The 21498-nt window shown below is 39.8% G+C and overlaps 1 protein-coding gene across 2 annotated transcripts in view; it reads left to right on the forward strand.

The window, feature by feature from the left end:
* The window catches only part of MDFIC (MyoD family inhibitor domain containing), a 97162-nt gene that overhangs the window by 11227 nt on the left and 64437 nt on the right, over positions 1 to 21498 (forward strand). For both annotated transcript variants that reach the window (XM_028104920.2, XM_088018340.1), the window contains one exon: positions 7382 to 7504. In XM_028104920.2, coding sequence (XP_027960721.1) covers positions 7382 to 7504 — 123 coding nt within the window. The remainder of the gene's footprint in view (positions 1 to 7381; positions 7505 to 21498) is intronic.

A 21498-nucleotide genomic window follows, 5' to 3' on the forward strand; every position in this document is an offset into this window, starting at 1 on the left:
TGATCTGTGCTTATATAATAACTTTACTGTCTTTACAGTGTTATGAAATTTTGTGCATATGCTCATTTATCTGTTAAAAATGCTTTGGTTATCTTCATTTTTTTTGGACAATGAGATTTTAATACATTTGAGAGCATAAGGCAAAGCAGGTTGGTTTTGCTTTGCTTCTTGAAGGTCATTAGGCTTGAGGGGTTTGTTTGTTTGTGTTTGTTTGGTGAGTGAAGAAGTAAAATTCCAGAGCCTCCGGTCTTCCTGAAAGCTGCTTTATCTTTGGTTTTTAAAGGTTACATTTGGGAAGCATTTGTAGATTTCCACATTGTTCTGAGCCTCTGGGACAAACAGACCCAGATTTTTTACTTTTCTCAGAGATTCTCGTCTTGGATTACTTGAGATTTCATAAACCGGAACACACATAGATCATCTGAAATAATGCTGGTATTTTATTTTATTTTATTTTATTTTATTTTATTTTATTTTATTTTATTTTATTTTATTTTATTTTATTTTAAGATTTTATTTATTTATTTGACAGACAGATACATAGCGAGAGAGGGAACACAAGCAGGGGGAGTGGGAGAGGGAGAAGCAGGCTTCCCGCTGAGCAAGGAGCCCGATGTGGGGCTCGATCCCAGGACCATGGGATCATGACCTGAGCCGAAGGCAAACGCTTAATGACTGAGCCACCCAGGCGCCCCAATGCTGGTATTTTAATGGAAGAGTAAAAATTGTTTAAAGCAATTTTGTTTTCAGAAAAAGGAGGTCTGAATATAGATTGCATAGCAGTAAGAATATACATCTTACATAGATTATAAATGATCTGTCATAGATTATTATCAAATATTAAGTTGAATTGGATGAGATCTAACATGCAGAAGCCCCCAAATTCAAGTATAAAGAAGGAAACTTATATTCCTTTTCTGTATGAATATATGTGTATTTTACCCTAAGTTTTATGAGGTTTTATAAACATTTGTGCCAAGCACCATCATTTATATTAGTCTTTCATGAAGTAAGCAAATAAAGTATGGATAAAAAGTAGAAAATGTTTTTGATGGTTGGTTTGTGCATTTACAAATACCTCTGCCTAGTTCAGCAGAATATTTGAGGTGGCTTTTAAGAGTACATTTTAAAAGAAGATTAAAACATAATAATGGAAAATATAGGTACCTAGGAGATCTAAACATGGGGAAAAATCGAAATGTACAGAGAGACTGTAGGGTCAGATTCATTCAGTTTTGTCTGTAAATTTGGGTCAAAAAGAAAACATTTTTTAAAACATGTTCACCGTGCATCAGGAAAAAAAAAATTATAGCTTCTCAGAGAAAGCAATAGTTTTCCTTGTACTCTGTCTGGAAAACAGATTTCTTGCATGGTTTTTCACATAGGGATTATTGAATAGATTACTGCCCTCAACAGCTCCCATATGATAACTTTTTAAAAGATGCTTAATGTCCTAACAGTTAGTGAACTACTGATAGCAAATGTAGATGAGCCCTTATCATATACCAGAAACTCTGCTTCCCAGGCATGATTCCATTTCTTTCCCCATCCACCGTATGAGATAGATAACTGTTTCTAGTCCTGTTTTGACAAAACTAATTTGCCCAGGATCCATAGCATTAGTGGTTGGACCCAGGGGCCCTGATTTGAGATCCTCTGCTCTTAACCACTTCTAGTGCAAAGTACAATTTAGAGATGGTATTTCTGTCCCAGGGAACCTAAGGAGAGTGTTTTTTGTTCGTCAGGAAGGAATCAGATACATCTGGAATTTTACATGACAATATTGTCTCCATTTCTTGGAAGACCGTGGCACATACAGAACTTTATGTTTAAAAGCTCATTAGTAACTTTGACAAACTAATCATCCTCCTCATGCAGCATGACTCGATTCTTTTACTATTATGTGCTAATAGCATTTAGCTATTGAGATGGTATATTTGCTTGATTACAGACTGATGGAAAGAATATCCCTCTTCAGTAGTTGGAACTGCTGTCTTTTAGAAAGGTTTATGTTCATTGTTTGTGCCTACAATAGGCAGAACTGGGACTAGTTATAAATAACCTGATAGCAAATTTATGTTCAAAATAAAGAATAACTTACTAACGAACCTAAGTGACCAAGAATGGGCTGTGTTTCTTTGTGAGGTGTCATTCCTTGGAATTTTGAAGGGCTGAATGTTGTTAGTGGGTCTTTCTACACTGGCTGCAGTATGAAATTAGCTGAGCTCAAGATGCTTTCCGGCTCTGACTTTTATCCTATTTTCAACTTAATATCCATCTCTGAGACTCATTCTATATTCTCATCAGTAAAGAGCTAATGGGTCCTTTCTTAAAATATCGTTGATGATTCTGAAGATCAAATAAATATTATATATTAAAGTCCTTTGAAAATTGCTAATACTGTAATTGCAAAAATTAATTTACTTTTTCAACAAAAGGAAGTGTTGTTTCATTTTTAAAAACTTGTTTAACAACCATATACCAGCTGAGTAGCTGTTGTGTGGCATGCAACATAATATAATGGACATACATTATTATCTAATTTGCTTATTTTTAATGCTCTTAGATTTTTCTTCTGTTAATCACCGTTCAACTAGGTTATTCCCCAACTCTCTGAGATAAGTGAAATTCTCAAAGTTTTAAATTTGGATAATGTCAACTAGGTAAAATATTATAGAATTTTTGATTAAATGGAAATTCTATTTACCTGGTTCTTTCTCCTTCTTCTTCAGTAGGAGTGATTGAGATTAGAGAGAGATTGCGTCTCACCATCCGTACCTTTCTTTAGAAAAATAACAAAAAATAAAGTGTATTGATCCTGTAAGATAGTCATTTCTGTGTAGGACATATTGTATGTAAATTGATCACTTAGAATTATTATTTTCCTCTGAATCTTTTGTTAATTCATGCTTGTTATTTGAGAATTAACTCAAATCCAGTGCCTTACAAAGGCTTTTCTTTGATTTCCTCCACTCCATTCTGAACGCCCTTCAGTGTGTATATGAAGTTTTGGCTCTGTTGGTTAGCCCTTTTGTAGAGTCAGATTTACAGAATTTTAGAGTCGAAAGCCTCTGCAACCATCCAGCTCAATGCCCTCATTTCCGGTTGAAGAAAATGAGCCCCAGCCACACGGCTGGTCAGTTTGAGGCAGAATTACAACCCAGTGCAGGTTTTGTTACCTTCAGTTTTGTAGTTTCTTGTTTTGTGTGTATGTTGGGTCTTCCCAGCTAGAAGATTTTTTTTTGTCAGGGACTGAGGTTTTTGGTTGTTGCTGGGGTTCTCCCCACCACCCCAGCCAAAGATTCTTCTGTACTTCTGTGTTCAGAGTAACTAGAATTCTTGGGAAAACAGCCTTTTGGAAGTGGCTGCCAGAATAGGCAGTTATTCTCTGGTCTAGTGCTGTCTTTTTCAAGTGTCTTCAGTTTTTATTTTAGTTTCTAAAACATGCTTCTGTAGTCATCTATTAGTAGAATTGGTAAGTGTTATCTATAACTCGGGTTTTGTATTCTCATAGTTCTGGCACGGAGACAGAACTAAATACCTCTGTATGAGTGATGAGGTCAAATTGCATTTTCTCATTACTTGGAATCCTGTGATGAGGTGATGCAAAGCAAGGTGTGTATCTCCGTGTTGGATAGGCTCTCCTAAGTTTTCTGTAAATCGTGTAGAACAGAAGAACTTACAAGAATTGTGTAGAGCAGAATCCCTCATTCCTGGCTATCTGATGATGACAAAACTCCTCCCATACCCCCTGAACTGGGACCTCTGAGGTTGGGACCTGTGCATCTTGATGGTTAAGGAGCTCTGCAGTAGAGAACCACTGGCTTAGAAGAATGGCATTATTGAGCCGATGGAGGTCTCCTTTTAAGAGAAAAACTGTTAAGTTAGGGAGGAGTGCTGCTTGCATGTGTGAACAGAATTCTTGTGGGAAGGTACAGACTGATCTCATGCATCACTTGATTATCTATGGGATATCTCTTTGGGGACCACATACTAGTTGAATAGCAACTACAAACCTTTGTAAACCCAGCAAGGAAGTGATGAAACCAGGACTGTGGCCCTGCTTCTGCAGTTCAGAAGTAACACCATTAACCTATATTGATCCTAGAAATCTGCTATTAGAAACGGCCTGTTGGTCATCTTAATGAGTAGTGGCTGACCCAAGGTATTGAAAGTTGTAGTAAAGTTGGTTCTGTGGCTGGACATTGTGGTGCTCATCTTACAGTTGTCTACCAATTAACTCTTCCTCTGCCTCAGTGCATTTCTTCAGTGTCAGATGTAATTATGCACCGTTTATGAGGCCGCCATATAGGTATTCCATTAAATATTACAGATATGTTAATAAAATAATATAGATATGTTAGGAAGTTGTACAACACTCACGTGGTCACAGAAGTTTAGTTTATAGACATGGAGAGTTGACAAAAGTCAACTTAATTTTTATACTTTGAACTTTTTCTCAGCTTTGCTTTGGGCTGGGTGCTGTGGGTCATAGCAAAAAGCTGAGACCAACTTTTGGGCCAAGACATTTACTTTTCAAAGAAGGCAAAGTTGGAGAGACTGATGATTGTGATTTGAGAGTAATTACATTTTACTGATTATTTCTTGAATATAATAGGACAGAGAATGATAGTTTTTGTTTTTTAACTTGAGGAAGGTAGAATTTCACAGATAAGGAAACTTAAAAAAAAAAAAAAGTGAGACTGTTCCTTAATAAAATTTAAAGCAGAAGGAACTTTATGTTCCCCTTACTAGTGGGTCACTACTAGATGCGTGTGTGTATGGACCACATGACATTTTCATTTATTCAGTGGAGAGTCTAAAGGGCCTGTGTTGAGTACTTGAATATTGGACATGATTCAAATGTGAGTCAAGTGTGTCTAGAGGCTTTATTCATACCTATTTTCTTTTAGTCAGCAATGCTTCATAATGCCCTGGTTTCATGAATTAATTTTAATGGAATTAAACTTGAACAGCTCAAAATTATATAATTAATTTCATTCAGCTTCAATTAAAGTTACTAATTGAATCAAGCCTACTAGCATGACACCTGGCGGCAGTTAGCTACATAACAGTAGCTGCAAGTATGTGGGACTCTGCTGCTGAGCTAGTTTATGTATACTAGTGAGTTTTTATAAAAAGCTCTTCTGTTGATAATCTCAGAAAGGCCTTGAGTTGACTGTAACAGTGGAAAGATTCCTGGAGTTGTTTAAAAAAGTAAAGATTTTAATTGAAACTAACACCTCTCAGGAAGATTACATTTTCTCTTGGATAATGCTGAGTAAATGTTACATAAATCTTCTAGAACATATTGGTTTAGCATGCTTCTGATTTTATTTTACTGCTATCTGAATATGGTTTTGCTTTCTGAAAATACTTAGCATTGAAGACCCTGCTTTTTTTCAGAGACTTTAGCCTCTGGATTTAGTTTCCTAAGAGGGTGTCCATCTATTTTCATGTGTTGAAATGTGTTTCATGGCAGAACTTTTCAATTGTTGTGAAATCCCCATGGTACATGAGAAACTTTTGCATGTGCAGAAATTTTTTTCTTCCACTGGAAATGTTAACACAGTTGACTAACAACTTCTGTTTGAATCTCTTTCCTTTCCTTGCTTCCATGGCTTGACATCATCCAGCTTCTCGTCCTTCTCTTACTCCTTTCTAATTGTACAGACCCCTCTTGGTACTCTTATTTTAATGTATTAACTCTTTTGATGGGCCCGTTCATTTAAATGGCTTTAGCAGTCAAGTTTAGGAAGATCACTGTTTCCAGCTATAACTTGATTTATTTATGATTTGCAAATTCAAATGTGCAACACTAAACTCATCCACTAAACTGTAACGTCCATGAAGGCCTGAGCCGCATCTCACAATTCATTGCATCCTCATTGCCTAGCACAAAGCCTAAACATCTACTATGTACAAATAAATATTTTTTTAAACCAATAAATTATTCTCCTGGTCTCCAGGTTTTCCCAGTCAAATCCTTGACTGAGAGGGCTCTATCATCTCCAGTCCCATCTTCCCTGATTATCTGTGCAGAGCTCTAGTTACATTTTCACGTCTACCCCCTTTCTCCTCTTGTCATTCAGTTGATTAAACTCTGATTAAACTGCACTCTTCTCTCTTAGTTTCCCTTACTCTCTTCTCCCTCTTAGGTACATCCATACTCCATTGATTCTCAGTGGTGTTAAGTGCAATAATATTACCTAAGTGCCCCACACCCAAATTGAACTAGAATCTTTGGTGGTGGGGCCCAGGAATCTTTTTTTTTTTTTTTTTTTAAAGTCCCCCAAGTGAGTTAAAACACAGTCAGGATTGAGACACTGCTGTGCACGAATGTATTAATCTTCCTAATGCTTGGCCCTGATAAGGCATTTCATAAAGCTTCAGTGGCTACTTTGACTTATTTGTCTTGCCTTTAAATTGGGTCCAGATTTCTCACCTTCGCATTCAAATATCCATGCTATGTCCCTAATCAAACCTTTACAGTCTTATCTCCTAATGTCCCCCTTGAAGTATTTCACACTCCAGAGTATGGGAACCTTTGCTTGTGGAGTTTGCCCACGCCATTCTTCTACCGGGCATTGCCTTTCTCCCATCTCTGCTTTGAGAATTCCTGCGAATGTTTTAAAGACCATCCAACATGCACCTTTCTCTCTAGTGCTTTTCTTGAGCTCTGAATTGGGATGAGTTTCTTTTTCTTCCCTCAAACCTCTTCAGTGCTCTGGACCTCTTATGACATGGATTTTACCTTGTGTTACAGTTAGCTTTTTGTTTGAGTTATTATGTTCCTGGTAAGATGTTACTTTTCCTTACTGGCTTTCCCCCTGAGGACCCATAAACCCATGTATAAATCTCCCATCCTCAGTAGCCTCCCTTTCCGAGAATGTGTAAGTCGTTGCCTCTTTCCTGAGTTTCCACAGAGAGAACTTTGCACTTGCTTTCTACACCTTCTCACTTCTCAGTCGCTCCTCATTCAACTGCAGTCTGACTTTTAGCCCAGCCGTTCAGTGGGGTCTCTTCTCCTTTGGTGCTTCCCTTCCACGCCCACCCCCTACATGTACAGACTCACTTTCATCTTGTATGTGACCTTTGCACATGACTCTGTCATGGCAGACCACTTGGTGTGTTACGATGACTTAATAATCTTAACAGGTTATTTTTGTTGTATGCATGTCTGTTTCTTCTTCACATAGTAGGTGCTCAGTAAATCTGTTACTACTTCAGTAACCTATGCAACAGTCAGTAGAGATACTGCTCCCATTTTCTTAAGTTATGGCACACTTGGAAGCATTTGGGGAAAAGAAAACCCTTAAAATAAAAAAAATAGAGAAAAATATGTAACATTTAATAATAATATATCTTTTGTTTTATTTAGAAAAATGTGATAAAGAAAATACTGAGAGAAATATAGCTCAAGCTACCGATAGCTGCTTCACACATGGAGAGATGCAAGACCAGTCCATTTGGGGAAACTGTTCAGATGACGAACTCATCCGAAGTAAGTATTTTTAGAGAAAATCAGAGTGATTTGGGTATATGGCTATGATAATATGCTTTCAGTTAATTGTTCCATATAATTCTCCCAGAAATCAATAAATCAACAGAGTTTATCTGCAAGTATATTCATGAGTATTTTAAAATGTAGAGCTAGAATATAAGTAATACCGTCTGTCCATTTTCATCCTTTTTTTTTTTTTTAAAAGAAGAATTGACCTGTAAATTTTGGACTTTATTCTCATAGAGATATAGCTAAACTTAATTCCTTCTTTTTTTTTTTTAAGATTTTATTTACTCATTTGCGAGAGAGAGAGCACAAAGAGGGTCAGTGGGAAAGGGAGAAGCAGACTCCCCGCTGAGCAGGGAGCCCGACGTGGGGCTCGATCCCAGGACCTGTAGATCATGACCTGAGCCGAAGGCAGACACTTATCCATCTGAGCCACCCAGGTGCCCCTAAACTTAATTCCTTCTTGAGCATTGATGAAGTAGAAGTCAGACAATTCTGAGTGGACTGTGAAACTAAAAAGATAAAAGACAGAGCAAAAGGACAATAAACAGTACCTTGAAGGTTGATACCGTTCTGGTCCCTGTTCTTGTAGTCAAATGATTCCAAACTGTTGTTTTTTATTTTTTCATTTTTTCATTTTTTTGTTTTTTTACAATTAACATTTTTAGCACGACTTGGTTTCTTTTTATTCTCTTCGTCTCCCTGAAAGTGCTCTGTAGAATATATACAAAAGCTTTGGTATATTTTCATTTGACTGTGGGAATGCCTGGCAACAGCAGTGTCACTGGGGTGATTCTGGGGACGCCTGAGTGGCTCAGTCTGTAAGTGTCTGCCTTTGGCTCAGGTCATAATCCCAGGGTCCTGGGATCAAGCCCTACATCAGGCTCCCTGCTCCGCGGGAAGCCTGCTTCTCCATCTCCCACTCCCCCTGCTTGTGTTCCCTCTCTTGCTGTGTCTCTCTCTGTCAAATGAATAAATAAAAATCTTCAAAAAAAGAAAAACTGATTCTGCATCAGGTTCTATAGACCTGGAGCTTCCCCCAGTAGGTTCAAAGAATGAATTATTCTCTCTAGTAAGCATGTAAGTATAAAGATTATTGCTATACTGTTTGGTGAAGCTCCATCTTAGTTACAGAATTCATACCATTAAAGGGAAAGGATTTAAAATGAATTCTTCTCCCTATCGTTAAACTGGTTAAGTGGGCAGTGATAAAAGAAAAAAAAAGGTACTGTAAATTGCATGAAATCATTTCTTTTGAGATAAGGATGGTTCAGCCTGTACCATGGGACACGGGAGCATCTGGGAGCCACTGTCTAGTTTTACTAACACGCACTGAACGAACGCAGAGATGGAGCATTATGACCCCCTGTGGGAAGGCTGCTGGGAAAACGGATAGTCGAATGGATATCCAGAAGAGAAAGGCCAAAGACAGCAATGCTACGCCAGCCCAAAATGTACCTGGCAAGAATTTCCGAATATTTGCGGGTGACCTTGGACTCTGAATTCTGATTACAGATTTCAGAAACTGTATTTTTGTCTTCTTCCTGGTCACACTTTTCTAGGCAAAGGCGACTTTGTTGGGTCTCCAGAAAAATCTGATATCTGGATTTGCCAGAACGGAACGATTTAGGTCACCTTTAGACTCCACTCAAGTCTGGCTAGCACTTCAAGGTCCGACGCTCTGATAGCTTCTGCTGTTCCAGCTCCCTGACACCAGCCTCCCCAGAGCTGTCTGGATTTTCTTCTTTGGCCTTCCCCGTAGAGTAGGTGGTGGTCTCTGCATAATTCACCGCCTGTCTCTCTCAACCCCACTGTTAGGGAGGTGTGTTTTCCTCTTGGCATCTAGCATATTTTGGGGAGCCTGGTAAAATCTTTTGTAATAACAATAGGCCCTGGAAAGAAGGCCCTGGCTCAGAGTTGCATGGGGGAGGAAGGGAACATCTGTGGTGAGTCAGGCCCGGGCTGGCTCCCATTCCAGGAGTCCTGTGTGGTTCCCCGAGCACTGGGGAAGGGGCGGGCAGCTGGCTCTCATGGAATTGATTTTAGTGTTCCCACTGTAGTGCGAGGTTGGCTGGATGCAGGGATCATCAGAAAAATGAGCCTGGCCGGGGTGTGGGAACATTTTCAAATGCACAGCCCACTCTTTTTCCGAGCTTCCATGGGACGGCTCAGCTGCATAAGCAAGAAGTGGAAGACAGTGAGTCTGTTTAATAGGACTTTCTTTCTCTATCTGTTCTAGAGCATGGTTAGAAGGCTGGCAGCTAACATCTATGTTGTCCCGGATGCCTGCTGCTTTCTTTGTTGGACATTTAAGGTGTAATTTATAGGGGACTGTTAGCTGTCAGAGTGATGAGGCTGTTTTTACTTTTCTGAGAATAACTGAGCTCTGGAAAGTCAAGGGAGTGGTTGCTTTGGAAATTGTATTCTAATTAAAGGGTGTATTCTCAGGCCTCATAAACGAGATCCAAGCTGAGAATAATTTCCAAATTATTCTGTGAACTTTAACCCTGACCTCAGTGGACCACCCACTTGTGGTTCACACTTGGTTCATGCTCCACACCGAAGTTCCAGCTTTGTGTGCCTGCCCTGGTCCTTGTAGAAAACATTGCAGGTGGCAGGCCTCAGGTACAGTGCTCTCAGGGCCTGGATTTCAAATTGGTTGCCCTTGAGTTGCTAACTTATTACAGAGAATCCTTTCTGGAAGTTATAAATAAAAGGGAAGAAATCCATATGGAATCAAACATTTCGAATAAATAGGCCACACACAATCTGGTCAGGGAATGTGCATTGTGACTCTCTTTCTTATGAAATTTGAATTAAAAAGACAATTCCAACTACTTAGTTTTAAAAAAAAATCAGATCAGTAAAGAATTAAAAATGTAATGGAGGTTTTTGAGGAAATTTTATGATTGGGAGGTTTTATTTTTTCATCTTACGAATTTTCTTTTTACAGTTTAAAAGGGGTTCATATTCTGAGGAAATGCTTTGGTATATAACTTCTGGAATGAGGCTTAAATTTTAGAGTTTATAAGAGTATCTTTTTATGGGAACACCAGTTAAGACTTTGGCTCTTCCCGTTAGATGAGCCTATATGATTCGGTATATAATTTGGAGCGCTGCCTTGTTTTTATAATCACTATTCCTCTGAATTGGTCAAATAAATGTGGCAGGGAAGTGACACCCTCAATTAATATTAATTTTTCTATTTAACCTATAATATGCATAAACTGATAACAGGCAATAGGCACCATTTCATGTTTTAATTAGACTAGAAAAGAAGTAGAAGTACCATTTTGATCTTAGTCTTTGGGGGGATTTCTAAGGTAGGAAAGTGTGTGTGTGTGTGTGTGTGTGTGTGTGTGTGTGTGTGTGTGTGTTCCTATGTTTATACTCAGATATGTATAGTGTTTTCCTTTAATTTAGGTCAAACTCTATTCTAATTATTTCTATAGAGAGAGAGCTTACATTTTTCTTTGTTCTTCTTTCCGAAGTGCCTCAGGTCTCTCTCGCAGATTTTTCTAGGTCTTTCTGAAAATTCTTATTACTTAACTTTATCCTTGGACATTGCTTTTACATAAACGTCTCGTAATTCTAAATGTCATTACTTAACTCCAGAAACTTTCCTTAGCTCCCCTTCTGAAATAAATTTCCCATTAAATTAAACTATTTTGTTCAGCTAATTCTCTCCTTTGTGATTTTGTAGAATTCCCATGATCTGAAGCAAAGTTAGAATGCTCCACTTAAATGGTAATCCTCATTCTATTTAACCCATTTATTCATTCTGAAGAGTTTTTAGCTCTCATACTAGTAAGCACTTAATTGGTAGTAGACTGCAGTCCTCTTCTCTAATTCACACTTGTCTCCTCTTTATGGAGCTAATGCTTCCTGGCTTCCTGCTGTTTCACTTGCCCTGCTGCTGGAAACCTTCCTTTTGGTATCCTTGGAGTTTCCTCTCAACATCACCAGGCTTGGTTCTGAGGAGCTCTATTCCTTCTCTTCCAAGACTTTGCCAGCTTACCTCTGATCACTCCTTAGTGAATATTACTTTATCATTTGAAGGAATGTCTCCTTTATGTCAAATACTGAAAAAAGGCAGAGACTCAGGCATACTGTTTATATACTGAGAACATTTCTTATTTGATGATAAGGAAAGAGCATGAGAGATTTGGATTTAAATTTCTAAAGTAGTTCTCATGTTTGAGTGCACATTATAGTTAATATTATTACTATTATTCTTTTAGAATTCCGTTTATATAAAAGAGGACATAAACAAGCCCCAGAAATAAGTATCGCCCAGTAAGACTGGGGGTGGGGAATGTAGCTTTCGTGTTATGTTTCTTAGGTGATCTGGAATTCTCTCTCAATAGTGCATGCTGACTCATTCTGGGATCCCATATTGGGAGTAAATCTTTGTGACTTCGTCTTGCTCAGTATCTTTTCCTCCATTTGTCTCTCAGAAAAATTCTCTTTTTTAAAAAATTTGCTGACCAAATGGTTATGTGGCTACTGTTGAGATGCTTTGATTATTGCTGTAGAGAAGAATCGTTAACCATCCCGTTATTCCAAAATCCAACTCATGATTTGGTTTCAGGTCATAAGTTATTTTTTGATGGTTACCTGTGTTTATCTCATTGGCCAATGACCATGATTAGGCTGCATTCTCGAATGGAACTCAAGTTTACTGACACACTTCTTCCTTAGGGCGCATTATTCCAAGCTCATCTGGGTTTTGGTCAAGATACTAGAGAGAACCATTGCCCATTGTTTTTGGTTTGAGCAACTTAAGCTCAGGGTCCTGGAAGCTGACTCTCCGGTTCGGATCCTGGATACATCATTATTGCTGGTGTTGGGCAAGTTAAACTCTGTGATCAAATTTGTCATTTTAAAATGGAGGTGCCTGGGTGGCTCAGACGGTTAAGCATCTGCCTTCGGCTCGGGTCATGGTCCCAAGGTCCTGGAATCAAGCCCCGCATCGGGCTCCCTGCTGAGCGGGGAGCCTGCTTCTCCCTCTCCCCCTGCTTGTACTTTCTCTCTCCTGTCAAATAAATAAAATCTTATAAAATAAAATAAATAAAAATAAAATGGAGGTGCTAATTCTTTATACCTTATTGGGTTATTTTAAGGATTATATGAGAAAATATGTTGTATGCTTAATTAGCACAGAGCTGTATGTGTAAACATTGAATGAATTTATTGGTTCTCATTATTATTATCCTTGGGCACAGGTATCAGTTACAAAGCTTTGTTTTTTGTTTTGAGGTTTGCATTTTCTTTTGATTCGTGATTCCAGTGGGTTACATGTCCAGACATACTGGGTACATAGACCATGTCTTCCTGAGATCGTTGATATTTATGTCACAACAGTAGCCAGCACACTGGATGCCACATGGTTTATGCTTAATAAATGCATAAGAAGCACATAGAATTAATGAGATTCTTTACCCATCTTGCTTGTATTATTTCAGACTTTAAGGTCTCTCATGAACATTCTAAATCAATACATTCTTCCTTTTATTCCTTCTAACCCGCTACTTACTCCCAAGCCATACATGATTCATTCATGTCAAGTTCCAAATATTTATAGATGACTCTAAGGATATTAAAGCAGTCAAGTCATAGGTTTGACTGCTCTTGGCTGATAAGTCCTTCAGAAGAGTTCTCAGGGAACTATGGCAGTGTTCTGAATAACATTCATTATCTGTAGAGGTGGGTAGAACTGGCACTTTATGTAGGACCTTTTTTGGTTTCCTATTTCTTATTTTTCTTGCCTAGCTAATAAGAAAAGAGTCTGAGACACTTTAGTTTCTTTCCTTCCTTCCTTCATCCCTCCTTCCCTTGTTACTCCCAGCCTTCCCACCCTCCTTCCTTCTCCTGTCTTTCTCGGCCTTTCTAAATTAGTTTTTAAAGGCTTTGTGTTCTATAAAGTGCAATGTATGTTGTTGCTGTTGTTGTTCTTACTATTCCTATGAATATTCTAATTTATTACTTCACCCTTCACCCTTATCCTATACCATGACTTGTTTCATTTCCAGTCTATCTCCTGCTGCCCTTTTGTCAAAGATTTTCAATCTCTTTCTGATATCCTTAAAATCTTTTGGTCTTTACTGGGGGAGATGAGATGGTATTGAAGTATAGGCGGTGGATGGGGTTCAGTGAGGGAACCAGATTTATTCCTTTCCCATTTGGGAGCTTCTCTGAGCCTTGGGGAGGTGCTGAGGCCGGGGAACTATCTCAGAGATCACCCTGAAAATGCTAACCACTGAAGAAATAACATGTAAAGATCAAGACCATAAATGCTGCGGTCTAGATAATTTTAGTTCTCAAACCTCCCAACTTCCTGGAGCTGAACACTGTGTGAATTTACACATAAATTATTTTTTGTAGAGTATGTTATTCATGGATAACTTTCAGGATTAGGAGTCAAAATATAACTTCTAAAGCTGAATAAGAAATCAATTAAGATGGAGTGTTACAGTGTGCTGACCCTTTGTTATATTGGTGGTACAGTGATGAACAGTGCAAGTGTGGTCCCTGTGTTCAGAGTTTATAGACTTGAAATAAGGTGTATTTCTGAGTGCTATGATGGGAAAGGGCAGGCTGCTGTATTTTCACATTTGAGAAACACAAAGTCTCATGTTGGGGAGAGGTCAGAGAAGGCTTTCCAGAGGGAGTGATGTCTACGGTAATGCCTAAAGGAGCTAGCCAACTCAGGCAGAGCATGGGAGTGGATGGAGCCATAGTGTTCCAAGCCAAAAGAACAGCATACTTAGAGGTCTAGAGGTAAGAGGTCAGCTTGAGGAGAGTTATAGAAGTTTTGTATAAGCTGAGATGGAAAATGTTTGATGAGAGGAACAGAGAGGTGAGAGGCAAAGAATCTATTAACAGAGGCTTAAGGGAAGATGGAAGGTATTGAAGGGAATAGTGACTTGGGTAGGTTTATGTTTTTATTTGCCTATATTTTAGGATGATTACTGATGCAATAGTTGGAATATAAATAAGAATGGGAAACCGAAAATATTAGACCAGCTGGGAGACTGTTGTTATTAATCCAACTGAGAAAGATACGTCTTGGATGGGGTCATGGCAGGTGGGACCCAGCTTTCTGTGGCGTACAGTCAGTAAGACATATGGGGTGAGAGAAAAGCAGGTGCTGGGAATGAGGCCAGGAGTTTTAGTTTGGACAAATGATAGTTTTGAAAGGACGGCATGGCAGAGGATTTAAGGACATTGTCCAAAGAGGGTTTGAAATGCTGGGCTGTGGATGTCCAGTGGGTTGAGAAGGAAGTAAAAACAAGAAAGGTCTAACAAATAAGAAGAATAGCCAGAGAGGCTAACAATCCCTAAAGGTTTCTATTCCTGAAGAAACAGAACATGTATCGATGGAGTAAGTGAACAGGAGAAGTGGAAAGAGAAGATGAATTGTGAAAATGGGAAGTAAGAATTTAAAATTTTTTAAGTGGAACGGTTCCTGATAAGGACAAGGCGCAAGGTGCGGTTGCAAGGATAGACAACTGAAATAGTTTCTCCCAAACCCAGAGTGCCAGATTTGGAAGAAATTTTGGAGGTTTCATAAAAATTGCCCTGTTCAGTAGGTGGGGAAACAAATCCAGACGTTTGTTCCAATCAGCATGACCAATAAGAGGCAAAGCTGGGACTTATCTCTGTTTGTCTCAATCATCTGAATTCCTCGTCGAAACTTAATAGTTGAGGAGAAGCCAGCGAGTTGGTTTTCTCTGGTTCTTTCTGCTTTGCCCTAAGATTAGTTACCTGTTGTGGAGGAATGGAAGAGTAGTTTGATATCCTTTGATATCCTCTAAGCTGGGGACTCTGAAATGAATGAAAAATAGTGCACGTTGTTTGGAGCTGCTGGTTTGCCTCATTGAAAGATTTGGAAAGGTCTTCTCCATCTAGTCCAGTAACACACAAAATTGGGATTTTTAAAAAAGATATATGTGTAACTGTCTCTTATATAAATGTGTGTATGTATATCTATGATTTGTATCAAATCATGTGTGTATTTTTTTTTCCTTAATAGAAGTTGTCTCCACAATAGTTAGTTTTAGGGAGCTATGTGAAATTGAGTGAGGATGTACTGGTGAAGAGGACTTCCACTTAACATTCTGTATACCTTCCTCTGTATTGTTGATATTTTCCCCCCTTGGGGTGAATTATTTTATTATATTAAAAGCAACAGTATTAAAAAAAAAAAAATTCTCCCACATAGCTAACAATGCCAGGGTAAGGGCCCAGCTTCCCAAAGCTACATTAGAGCCCAGTTACCTGTCAGGAATGCTTCAAGTCACAGATAAGCCAGGAGATTCAGATTCCTTCAGGTTCTGCAGGAGGCAGGACCAGCTAAATAAATCGGTAGGTGGAGTATGTGTGGAGTATAGTGCAAAATGAGAATTCCGGTCCCCTTATTCAAAAAGTGTGAATTTCAAGATGGCAGCGGTAGAGCATTGAACCCGCTCAGGGTCCTTCTGCGAGTGGGGCTCTGTGCCGTTGCACACACAGGTCCCATGGCTACGAAGCCGGGCCTGGCTGGAGGCACCGAGGGTGTGGGGATTTAGTTCTGGTAAGCAAAAAGGAATACTCTATACCCATTTTAGAATTTGTTTTTTCAGTGAGGCTCTGAAATTCTAGAATGAGGAAGTTTTTCTGGGCTGGGCAGATCCTGCCTTTGTCACAAGTATGAGTAGCTCGTGCAGGTATGTGGGACAGTTGCTGTGTAACAGACTCTTGAAGGCAGTGGTTGCTGGCAGTGGTTGCCAGCTTTTATCCAGGCACAGAAGGACTGAGACCTGCTTCCGGCTTTAGCTTTATCCATGGCTCAGTAGTGAAGGAGAAGGGTTGGTGGAAATTCCTCTCCACTCCTTCCAGGAGCTCCATTTCCCCTCCATCTTAGCACAGCTGGGAGTCAGTACGGTGACTTGCCCTGTGTTTCTTCCTTCAGTGAGTCTTTCAGGACTCGGTGGTAAATCCATGCCCCACCATTTTCCATCGGAAGCTGGATTCTTCCCAAATCCTTGGGTTCTGCAGTAAGACACCCAGAAGTCAGGGAAATATCTTTTAAAACTCCCCGATGCTGGTATTAGAGGGTAAAATTGCATTAAGTGAGCTAGAGAAGGGAGCGGGTGGAGAAATTTGTTCTGCATTGGAACATAACCTAATTAAATACATTTTCCCTGGTTCTTGAGAATTTAGACTGGGAAATTTAAGGAAAAAAAAAGATTCCCACCATCTCAAATTGTCATAAATAATTGATTCATACTAGTGTGATCTTTAAGATTTTATTTATTTATTTTTAGCGAGCATAAGCAAGGGGAGGAGCGGGGGGGGGGGCGGGGAGGAAGTAGAGGAAAGGGAAAGAATCTCAAGCGGACTCTGCACTGAGGGCAGAGCTGACGTGGAGCTCGATCTCACAACCCTGGGGTCATGACCTGGGCTGAAACCAAGAGTCAGAGGCTTAACTGACTGAACCACCCACGTGCCCCCAGGCCAGTGTGATTTTTTTTTTAATTTTTTTAAAGATTTTATTTATTTGACAGAGAGAGACACAGCAAGAGAGGGAATACAAGCAGGGGGAGTGGGAGAGGGAGAAGCAGTTTTCCTGCGGAGCAGGGAGCCTGATGCGGGGCTCGATCCCAGGACCCTGGGATCATGACCTAAGCCGAAGGCAGATGCTAAATGACTGAGCCACCCAGGTCCCCCCATGCCAGTGTGATTTAATAAGACCATACATGTCATTGGATGTTGCCCATCTTTCCTTGTCTTAATGAAAAAGATAATGCTGTATCATCAACATAGAGGCCCATCTTTGCAGGGTATCTTCTCCATGTTTGTTCAGCATTGCAGAGGTGCTGTCATAATCACAAAGGTGAGTGAAAAGTATCCAGCAGCCGTGAGAAAAACACATCCAAAGAATGGTGTGATCGTGTGCAATTAGCATTTTCCTACTCTACCTCGTGAGTTAGGTTCTTCTTACTGCACTTCTCCCATATCCAGTAAAATTTTTAAAAGAGATTTATTTATTTATTAGAGAGCATGCGAGCAGGGGTAGAGTCAGAGGGAGTGGGATAGAGAGTCTCAAGGTGACTCGCTGCTGAGCATGGAGCCCTACCGGAAGGTGGGGGGAGAGGGAGCTCAGTCTCACTTTCCTGAGATCATGACCTGAGACAAAATCAAGAGTTGTCCACTCAATCTACTGAGCCACCCAGGCGCCCCTCCAGTAAATTTTTTAAAGTCTTATCAGATAGCTCTGAATACGAATACTTACTACTGGAAAAGTAAAATTAAACCCATGTTCTTACCTATTTAGGTTTTTAATATTTTTCATTTTAGCCAATTTCAGGCAGTTGATTTTTGGTCTGGCTTTACGTTGTTAAAAGAAACAGAGCACATGGCCTTCAGTATTTTCCAGGTAGATATATATAATTTGCCTTTTTAATTTCTTCCAGGTTATACCGCAGTGAAATACATGTGTGTAATATTTAGAACATTTTAAATATATATCAGAAGATCTTTTTTAGAGGAGATTGAATAATACTAATGCTGTAAAGTCCAAATTTGTTTGGACAGATTGACGTCAGGGTAAAAAAAAATCTCAGTTTATGTAAACATTAAATCTAAGCCTCACTGCCTCTCCAATGCCTGGAAGGTTGGCGTGAGGGGTGTTGGTGGTCGCTGACACTCCGAGTCACATAGCAGAGTCTCCCATGAGTCACCGCGTGGAGCAGTGTTGAGTGGGATGGTGCTGGCTGCTCATACATCCTTCTTCACCTGCCGGCATGACCTCTTCCATCCCTAACAGGGTCTGGTTTGTCCTCCAAGTCAAGGCTGCTTTTAATTTCCTTGAACTTTAGAGCTGCTTTTAATTTCTTTGAAATCACACTGGTGCTTGACTTCTTTAACTCAAAAGGACCTTCTATCTGTTTCACTGGAGCCACCTTACAAACCTAGACACACCTTGGACCTTGTTCCTGCCAAGGTCTCTTTTCTAAGACTTTGAAATCAGAAATTCACTTTCTCATTTCTGTCCGTTCTTTACCTTAATTATGCCTAATCGCTTAACTATGTTCTTTTCCTTAACTTCATCTTCCTTTTTGTCTTTGTTTTTTTCCTGGGAAGATCCAAATGATCTTTCATTATCTCCCTCAACTCTATGACCTGGTGTACTATTGGCCATGATGAGGTAACAGACAACAGGGTCAGTCTTCTCCGTTCAGATTCCAGGGGCTGGGAACTCCTAGATAAAAGCTGTTATATGCAGTAGGATTAGCTTTAGTTTGACTACATGTTCTTCGATCTCAATTGAGACCTCTCTGCTCCTCAGCTGTACTTAAATTTCTACTTGATTTTTGCTTTTGGTCCAGTCTTGCCTTTTGATTTTGTGACACTTTTCTGGAGACTCAGATTGTATTCTAATATATCTGTCTCTGTCACTGAGGCATTTTAGGTTATATTTTAGCACCAGCCCCTGGTATTCAAACCCAGTTCTGGTCTACCCGGCTGATCCTTAGTCTACCTTGATAATAGAGGTTAAATGCAGCTGAAACCATCTCTTAATACTGATAGGTCCGTTTACCCAGTGGCTTCCTGTCAGTCCTCTTTCCTTTCTGTAGTGTTTGAGAGGACAGGTTTCCTGCTGGAAATCCCTCCCTCTGCCTCCCAAGTTATACTGGTTTTCTTTCTGTCCTCCAGATGCCCTGAGTTCCTTTGTGTCTCTGAGTTTTTGCACCCTGGGTCACCATCATGTCCCGCCCCCCACCCCCCACCTCCTTGCACCCCAGACTTAATTGTCACTTCCGAAGAGAGCCTTCTCTGTCTCTTCCCTGTTTCTCCAAGCACCTTTCCTTTCAGTTGTTGTCACAGTCTGTAACTTGGTTCTGCTATGACATGGCTACGATCTGCTGGCTTTAGGTTGCACTCCCAGCAACTAGCACCGGTGCAGGACCACAGTGGACTTTCCCGAAGCTATTTTGGATGCCTGTGGGAATAAAAGAAATTCGGCTTTTTCCTCCATGCCTTCCTTTTACGTAGTTTTGGTGTAGCCAAAATAGATTCCTTGTTCTTCCCTATGCGCGTCCAGTCCTCTCCTTCTCCCGTGCCTCCCTCAGGTTACCCCACATCTCCAGCTGCATGAGCAAGGCCTGCTGTGATTTCTCCCTCGTCGGGCTTGCAGAGTGGGTTTGTCTTCATCTCTCCTAAAGGACTTGTTAATTTTGAAATTGTCCTGCCGTGTGGATGGCCCTCTTCCTTGTCACTGAACTGAAGGCTCCTTAAAGGCAGAATTGGCGGCTCCTTCAGCTTTGTAGCCCTCCCAGCATATAGCCCAGGGCCGTGCACAGAGTTTGTTCCCACTACTGTCATGTTAATTGTTGAATAAATGAAAATCTGTACCTTTTGACTACATTTAGCTTCTCGGTAGGAGACTGACAGCTTTGAATTGGTTAAGCTATAGTAATTTGTCTTAAAATGTGGATTGACTATCTTTCCCTCTCTTAAGGAGCTAATTTTCTCAGTCTACAGTTCATGCATATCAAAGGAATGCTTTTTATTAGTAATATTAACAATGTTATTACTTAGAGCTTTTTACAGTTAATGAAATTTTTCATATTCATGATCTCACTTGGCCTATTGGCAACTTTATCAGGCAGGTGGAATAATAAGTATTATTGCCTCTCGATGAGACTGGGCTCAGAAGTGTCAAGCAGTGTACCTAGGGCCACACAGCTCATCTCCTGATTATCTAGCCTTGATTCTCAGATGGGGGATGGAGTAGGGGAATGGTCGGGACTTTGTGGTGTTCATGGTGCCCCAGAGGTTACATTCAAGTCACAGGGGAGGTGATAGTTTTCCCAGATTATTGCCATTCTGTCACTATTAATGATGTGACTGTATCCTGCCTTTGTGTTGGATCATAAAAGAGTTAGGAAAATTTGAATGTACTATGTTCCTTTGGAATTTTATCTTTGTTGTGGTAAATTCAAGACAATTGCTGGGCTTACTATATACTTGACATCTTAGAAAAAAGGCTTCTTTAGTTTTTGAGAACTATTTCCTCATTGCCTCCGTGAGAACGGACTTGTTCTCATTCCAAGAGATAGGCAGAGAGTCTTGACATCTGCTCTTCTTTGCGGCGTGAGGATATTCATTTTCCTTCTGCACCAAGAAGAAATCACAATAATTGAAGCTGGAGCTACAGGGGCAGGAATATGATGCTATATAGCCCTATCCCCTTGTTCAAAGCAATGGTTCCCAACTCTTTACATTATCTTAAAAACATACTGATGCCCAGGCCCCACTCCCACACCAGTGAGCCTTGAATCAGATGTGAGTAGGGCCTGGACGACTTTAATTTCTGAGAGCTTCACAGTTAATTTTGAGGTATGGTTCAGACTTAGAGCTGATAAGATTTTCAATTGAATATATTGCCCTAGAACAAAAAGAGCTTGTAAAGTAAATTGAACAGTTTTTTATTTGAATATTTAAATTTTTTTTTTTTTTTTTTTTTTTTTGGAAAGTGGTTTCTTACAGTTGTGATTGATTGATGACCCGTAGGGACTGATAGCCTTGGTGGCCTAGCTGGGAGAACCCAAGGTACTGGCCTCTTGTTTTAGCCCGTAGTCCTTCTGGGAAGTTGTTTTTTGGAGAGATGTTTACATTGTTCAGAAAGTGTTTCATGCTTTTAGTTTCACTATGCAGCACTTTAAGTTTTATGATATTGGAAAAGAACTATTATAATTTGCACTTGTGGCCTCGTGAAGTGGCGTGATGGGGTTGGAGAGCGCATTGAAAGGACTTTAAGATCGAAAACTTGATGCTGCCATGAGGGATTATTTGATTATCTTTAGAATCTTAATGTATTAACCCAAGATCAAGGTTTATGTTATGTAAGAGTTGGATTTCTTAAGGTTGAAAACCCTTTTGCCTGTTTTTCCGAGGAATTACAAATGCCTGCTTTCATCTTCTCTTGACACTCTGTCCCG

This window comes from Eumetopias jubatus, unplaced genomic scaffold, assembly GCF_037043125.1.
Source record: "Eumetopias jubatus isolate StellerSeaLion01/CBP00866 unplaced genomic scaffold, mEumJub1_p1.0 scaffold_14, whole genome shotgun sequence".
Classification (NCBI taxonomy): Eukaryota; Metazoa; Chordata; class Mammalia; order Carnivora; family Otariidae; genus Eumetopias; species Eumetopias jubatus.